Genomic DNA, 7796 nt, shown 5'->3' on the forward strand with positions numbered 1-7796 from the left:
GAAAACGACAACAACAACGACAACGACAATTCCAGCCACTTGATATCCTTCCGAAATTTTTATTAACATCTTTTTACTGGATTCTTTTATGCGTTGCACAAAATTGCTCAGAGAGTCAATGGAATGGGGGGAAGGCCGGACACAGTGGCCCGACAGAAAACTTCTTGGCAAAAGTTTATAGCACCCACAATTTGAATGCGCTTCACATGCAGGGTTCAAGGACATAGAGTAGAGTGTTCATACATACATGTATGATCAGCAGGCGAGACAAGTCGAAGCATGAACACCGAGATTTTCAGATCCATAGCAGCTAAGAACACAAACCAGGCTTAGATTATCCTTACCCCGATCAAGTTGATTACAAACTATATACATCCTAATTTTTTTATACAGCTAGCATATCGATCTGTTAAGTAAAAAATGACTCCTAATAGTATAACTATGATCTGTATTATATTAAATAAAGTGATTCATTTATTTCGATGTCGTAAATCGTTTATTTTGTATTCATGCGTTCCTCATAGCGCCTCACTATAATCTAAAGTTTCATCATAAAGTTTTATCACAATTTAAAATAATAAATTGAATATATGAAAATTATTATTAATTCATATCAGCATTCCTTTGAGTCGAGCTATGAAAGAGCCGATGACGTTTTTTTTTACGAACATTTATTCTTAAGCCGCGCTTGCCTTTTATATCCATTATATGGATTCGATAAAGGTTGATATTGGCTTTGATTGTACATGATTGACATGAGCAGAGCATCTGGTTACGACTTTCTAACTTCTTCTACTGCTACTGGTGTTTAGAATCTAACAAGTGGAGAAGCTAGGTCTTATAGTCTCCGAGATATACTTGTAGGTAATTATACGATTGGAAAATCGACAAATCGCCATAGGGGGAAGGTGGTGAAATGAATTGGTGAAAATTAAAAAAATAAAAGAAACTTGCAAAAGGCATCTTTGTACAAAACTTGGTGGCTCTAGCTCGTATAGTCTCTAAATAAATTTCGTTCATTTGCGGAAGAAAGGTCGACAAACCATTAAACAAAGACCAAGAGAAGGAATTTAAATAATAACGTTCCATGATTTTAAGTATGCTGGAGCTAAAAATCAAGTTCCCAATTAAATTATAAATTATACAAAATAAATGTAATAATTATAATAAATATAATAGGTATCACATTAATTCTTTAATATTAATTTTAAGTATTCAAAAAAAAAAAATTGAAACTCTTTCAAGGACAAATGTAGAATGCAATCAGTAGAGCTATACTTTTGGCCAAAATTGAAAACAAGGTCTTTTGGCAAGGCCTGTGGGGTGATGAGAGTGTCTCGCAGAAATAATAAAAAATCGCCAGGCTAATATTGACATATATGTGTGTATATGTGTGTGTGTGTGTGTTAACAAATTAAATTTATGTGGCATTCAGTCAGAGCGGACATTGAGCGAAAAGTAATCGATTACTGAAGCCTTAGACATGTTGCCGTTGTACGAGTAGATGCCGCGTCTGGCTGCCTGCCATCCATCCAGCTATCCAGCCATCCAGCCTGCCAACTGATTAGCATAATTTGACGTGTGAACGAAGCGTTGGCGGCGACACGACAGGCCCCCAAACAAGCTCCCAGAACCAAACTCTGGGCCCCTATCTTCGCCCTCGTCTTGAAGCTGTGCTGGAAATGCGCACGCCGTTCGTTGCCCGCCAATGCAAAACATTTTTTTTCAATCTTGCTAGGAAATTGTTCGATTTCAAACTAAATGCTGAATGGGAGAATGCCAATGATGGCGATACGATACGATACGATGCCGACATGTCATCATCAGAAATGGTTGCGATGGCCATAGACAGGCGACAACTTCATTTTCTGAACCGATGCAAAAATTGTTTAAATCGAAGATATGCCAGCTGGCAGACAACAAAACATTGCCACACAATTTAAATGCATCAGTTTCTACAAGGTGCGTTCCAAAGTAAACAGGACTTTTTGAATCTAGCGCCCCCTGGTGGCGCTACCTATATGTCGAGAATCTGCTAACTTTATCGATTGTCCGGTGAGAATTTCATGACATTTCATCGATTGGAAGTGAAGTTATTGCGTTTTAAGTGTCAGTATGTTTGTGTTAGAGCCAACAATAAATTTTGTTTTAAAATTGGTAACACTTTACCAAAACGTTTCAATTGATGGAACAAGTTCATGGCGATGATTGCCTATCCCGTAGCACAGTGCACGAGTGGTTTCAACGTTTTCAAAGTGACGACCAAGAATTGCTCAGAATCGACCGACGCTTGTGACCGATTATTTGACCAAAAATGACATTTTAACCATTAACCACTAGCCGTATTCACCTGATATGGCACCGTGCGACTTCTACCTTTTCGGAAAAATGCATTTGCCCATGAAAGGAAAGCGTTATGCAGACGTAGAGGCCATTCAAAAGGCTTGCACCGGCATACTGGCGGCCATACCGGCCAACGAGCTAAAACACTCGTTCGACATGCTTTTGGATCGTGCAAAAAGCTGTATTGAAGCAAAAGGAGACTATTTTGAATAAAATAAATTGAGTTTGCCGAAAAAACCGTTTGTTCTGTTGTTTTTTTTTAAGTCCTGTTTACTTTGGAACACACCTTGTATATCATTTGTCAAAGGTCTGTCACCTCATATGTACAAGTAAGATGCTGACCACGACTGACTGACTTCGAATAGAACTAGTAGGCTTTGATTTTACTTTTTAACCATTGAACATTGACACCGCCTTAACTTCTCAGTATAGAATACGGCTTTGTAGAGAAAGCATCTCACATTTTACAAGTAAATTTATTCGAATATAATTTTTTTTTTAAATATATTTTTTTTATTTTTTATTTTTATTGTTCTTTGATTTGCTTCTTTTCTTTCTTAAGGCTTACGAAAATTCTTTGCCAACCCAGAGTATTTGTAGCTATGGATTTTAATTGATCGGCACAAGTATCTAAATGATTGGGCATTTCCTCAGGCAGCACACGGTGTGTGACGTTGTATTTTCAAACGGCTAGAGGTGGTGCGCAATAATTCTGCAAACATTTCAAAATATAGCCCGGCATTCGCCGCAGGAAAATGCGATGGTTTTTATTATAGGGAGGGAGGGAGGTTAGACATCTTAAAGAGTGGCAGAAAATGAAAGAGTCTGAGAAGTTGTTGGTATGGAAGACGCGAACAACTATTGCCACGAACCAGTACAAGGAGGAAATGAAAGATCAACCCCAACGGCAGACTGCAATTAATAAATTAATTAGTAAACTCTCCACAAAAAATAAATTTAAAAAAGTAATGCGGCACTACTATTTCATTGAACACAACTGTAAATAGATAAGTAACATTTAATATCGCTCAAAAATATACATATGTACACAGAGCATTATTGTATATACATATGTATGTATAGATCTTTAGTGAGTTCCCTACGAGTGAGTAAAAATCTGCTCCAGAAACTCCGTTAATAATAAGTACACCACACGTCGTCGTTTTAATCAATGGAGTACAATATTTATTCATGTGCAAATTAAATCAAATTAAATTAAAGCTTATTCATAACTTGTTTACAACGTCTGCTCGCTTCCGAAGTCAAACTCTTACTACTAAAACGATATACCTTCTTAGACTACCCTGGACTGACCAACCCGATAGTCCGATGATTATCTGCTGGTCCAAGAGCTGCCAACCCTACATGTATGTATAAGTGTATAATAACTCTAAGTATTAGTGCATATGTGAGACTATAGATTTTTGCATAAACACTTGACTTTTCTTAGAACAATCTTCATTTTACAGAGTCAGTCTACGGTGCTCGACATTTATGAATCCTCTCAGAGAAATTGGAGATACTACTGCATTAAATTTTTGTTTGCAGCAATGTCTTAATTTTTCGTATCATGGCCTTTGAAAGCTAGCTATATTACTTAGGATATGTTGGATTGCGCGATTAGAACTACAAATTAGATCCATGACGAAGGTACATTCTATGTAGCGCAAATGTGGCAAAAACACCAATCCATTAAAAATATTTTTTATTTTTTATTTTCACTTATCGAATGAAGTAGACACAAAATTCTAAATGATGGTCAGCAGAAGCCCAAGAAGCCTATCAAAATATTTGTAAATATACAATTTCCAATCTAAGTGCTAGATTCATAGAAATATAACTAAACGGATCCAGTTCTATAAACAAAATATGAAATCGGATAAGTATACGTGTAAGCGGAAACTGATTTCCCGCATTTATTGATGACAGAATAAAACCCAGAAAAAATGTAGGAATTAAACGTCATACGATTTTCTCGAAGTTATTTGAACTTCAAAAACAAAATATTCCACACACATATTTGTGAACAAGAAAATATAGTATTCAATATTTTCAAGATGTCGCTTGAAGAGGTGAGTGCTGCAGATCTTGTGGAGGCGTTGAGTGCTCTACCATCATATCCCATTCCAGTTGAAGGCCGAACTGGCCGAGTTCGACAAGTTCTTGAAGCTGGCCCGTTGTGCGGGTGTTAAGAATATTCTCGGCCAGGCTAAGATGGAAACTGAGCGCAAAATAGTAGACTTGGAGATAGAAGAGAGCAACGCTGCTGCTGCTGCGGACAGCAATAGCAAAAGGTATGAGTAACAAGAAGTCCGTAAATAATAATATAATGTAAAATTTATTTACAGATATCTACATGAACTCACCGATTATGGTTGGGATCAGAGCGACAAGTTCATCAAAATGTTTATCACGCTAAATGGCGTACAGAGGTGTCCAGAGAATGCTGTCACCTTACACTATAGTGGATCGTCCTTACAGTTGCTCGTGCGTAATCTCAAAGGAAAGGATTACAGCCTGACTGTCAACAATTTGCTCCATTCTATCGATATTGAGAAGAGCTATCGCAAACTAAAGACCGATTTGGTGGCCATTTACCTGAAGAAGGTCGAGGAGGGCGTCCACTGGGATGTGCTTACTGTAATGCAGAAGCGGACAAATAAAATGAAGGACATCAAGATAGACGAGAAACAGATGAGTCCTGAGTACGCTCTGGCCAAAATTATGAAGAAATTGTATACTGATGGTGATCAGAGGACCAAGCAAATGGTTGAGAAGGCTTGGACTGACAGCCAAAAGGCTCGTCTACAGAATGTTTTAATGTGAAACCCCCACACACAACCCCACTCCTCTACATTAGCAGCATTTAAAAACATACTTGACATTGTTTTGCGTTCTATATAGCCAAGCTCCGATTTCAATACCTGACAACTTCAAATAAAGCAGAGCAAATATAAGAAAATTAATTTAAGCTCTTTTTTATAGATCTTTTATATAGAAGATACGAATAAGATCTGGGAAATAGAAAATTAAATTGAACGAATAATAAATGGGTACCAAATTAGTTGTACAAGTATGTTCTTCCAAGTTACCTGTAGCCTGTCTTTACTTCAGCATCAACTGTAAAATATTTATCATGATCGATCCAATAGTTTGGACGCCAGTAAAGAAGACATAGACAGTGATTTTAATAAATAATGTAAAGATGAACTAATATGATTAAATCAGTTATTATTGGTTGATGTGGAGACAAACAAAGATATCGATCGGTAAATACTTTCTGAAGGTATACGATTTAAAGCTTATTGAAGTATTGCAGAGCTCGAAACGAACTTTGAATGAGAACTTGTAATGAAAATGTTACTCAAGAAAAGCTCTTTAAATTATATACTTATCTATTATTATTTGAGTATTTTAATTGTTATTTATTATTATTTTAATTTTAATCTAATTTTACTTGCTTTTGATTTTATTTTATTTTTTTCTTTATTTATATTTCTTTTTTGTTAGCTCTAATAACGTCACCGACCTTTTGGCAAATAAAAGTCGAAAATTTTTGCAATTTCTATAGACTTTTTTATTTTTTCGTTTCATTTCATTTAGTTTAAGTTTGTTGATGAAATAAATAAATCAGCGCCATATTTGCTACAGAAAGCCAGGCAGGTCTAATACACGCTTTTGAAATGGAGAGGGGTAGTTCCTTTTCGAACAGTTGGAAGACCTTTTGCACTTGTCAGACGATTTCGATTAATTTAATTATTGTTTGTTATACTTGGCATGGAATGGCTGGCTGCTGATCAACACTGCTTTCCATTTGCAACTCGTTGTCTAGCATTGTCTATTGTCTATTGTTCTTGGCAGGACTAACGGCAATTTCCATTTTTTCTGCACTCTTTCTATTCTTTTATTCACTGAGACAGGCAGTTCAATAATAAAATGGCCACGCTTAAGCCTTTAAGTTAGCAATTACAATGAAAATTGATTTTATTTCGCTCGCCTCAGGCATTGTTTTCCACGCTTTCTCTCTCTCACTCTCTTTCTCTCTCTGCCATTTTTCCGTCTTGTGTGTGTGTGTGTGTGTGTTTTGCTTGCTTTTATATGAAAGACTAGTTGCCATTCACTTTGTTCGTTTTCCCCCGCAAGATATATGCACATACATATGTACATGTTTGTTTGTGTGCGTGTTTGTCGTGCTAGGTCGCGCCATCGTTGCTTACATGTCTCTGCTAAAGTGCCGAATGTACATAATTCTAGTGGATTAGGGCTTAGTTTATCAGCGTTTTCAGTGGAAATGCCAAGGTCAAGCTCATAAGCGCGTTGTCGTGCTACTGTAAGACGAGGATTTGCTTGTGTGTGTGTGTGTGTGTGCGCACGCTTATGGCACGCTGAACCTATTGTCAGTGCTTAGCCACAATAAATTAAATATTGCCCGACACGCTTCTAATGTCCTGATGTCCTGCAGCCTGCAACCGGCAGCCAACCAGCTGTTCAGCACGTGAGAAACTATATATAACCAAACAATAATATTAATTTGATATTGTTTGGTCAAGAAAATTTTTTTGATCATGGTTTTGGCTAGTCTCTGATCTTAGGAAAATGAAAATGATTGTCAGGATAATGATAATAAAGTCTTTGTGTTCTCTATAAAAGCTGAAGGTTCTTCTGTTTCGCTTTGAAGTTTGTAGATACTGAAGTGAAAATATATGAAAATGAAAACAAATCGAAATACATATATCAAAATATTATTCATTCGTAGCAGAATACAGTATTTTAAAGAAATGGAGAGACTTTCAATTCGAGAGAGACAGTTGGTGGTTTCTTGCCGATAGTATTGATGCCTTAATAGCTATGGATATTACGATTTTTTTGTTACATTCAACAATCAAGTTAAGAAGTGCTCTTTTAGGGATCCGTGTGTTGATCCGTAATTCCAGTAGTTTGCAGCTTTGCTGGACCTTATATAGGAATGTATTAAGTATTTCGAATATTCTTATTGATGTAATATTTTCAGTCGCTGCGATGCTGTCGCATTCGCTATTAACATACCATTATGTCAATGCAGAGCATGAGAGAGGGAAAAGGAAAGAAGCCGCAAATCAAGGGAATGCGAAGAACGAAAGATAGGATGTGAGAGAGAGGGGGGGAGGCTAGAGAGGAAACAGCATTTCAAGGGCAAGGCCAATGCCACATCCATTTGTCATCATTCAGCGAATGGGCAGCCGAGCTGACAGGCAGGATGACAATGAGCTGCCACACGGATAGACAGACAAATAAGGAGTCTGTCCAAGTGCCAGGCAATCCTGCAAAAGTCGTTGTTTTGATTTAACGACTACGCTCTGCTGCAATCAAAAGATCATACACTCGTACAAACACACACACACTTACCCTCTCCCATTGTCTGTTCGCTGTCTGGGCGAGCAATAAAACATAAGTCAGACATTGAAATCTGCTTA

General features: G+C 37.1%; 1 protein-coding gene across 1 annotated transcript; it reads left to right on the forward strand.

Annotated features, from left to right (window-relative positions):
* Positions 1-4365: 4365 nt before the first annotated feature.
* Positions 4366-5309, forward strand: LOC115629831 (calcyclin-binding protein-like). The gene is made up of 3 exons (XM_030526408.1): positions 4366-4415; positions 4474-4637; positions 4692-5309. The coding sequence occupies exons 1-3, from the start codon at positions 4401-4403 to the stop codon at positions 5167-5169; spliced, it is 657 nt and encodes a 218-aa protein (XP_030382268.1). The 5' UTR covers positions 4366-4400; the 3' UTR covers positions 5170-5309.
* The last annotated feature ends 2487 nt before the right edge of the window (positions 5310-7796 follow it).

This window comes from Scaptodrosophila lebanonensis, unplaced genomic scaffold, assembly GCF_003285725.1.
Source record: "Scaptodrosophila lebanonensis strain 11010-0011.00,11010-0021.00 unplaced genomic scaffold, SlebRS2 tig00000165-arrow-arrow-pilon, whole genome shotgun sequence".
NCBI lineage: Eukaryota > Metazoa > Arthropoda > Insecta > Diptera > Drosophilidae > Scaptodrosophila > Scaptodrosophila lebanonensis.

What these genes read in the sequence shown, in the direction of transcription:
- LOC115629831 (XM_030526408.1), top strand. An exon ending in GCGGACAGCAATAGCAAAAG is followed by an intron (nt 4,638 to 4,691) that starts GTATGAGTAACA and finishes ATTTATTTACAG; the next exon opens with ATATCTACATGAACTCACCG.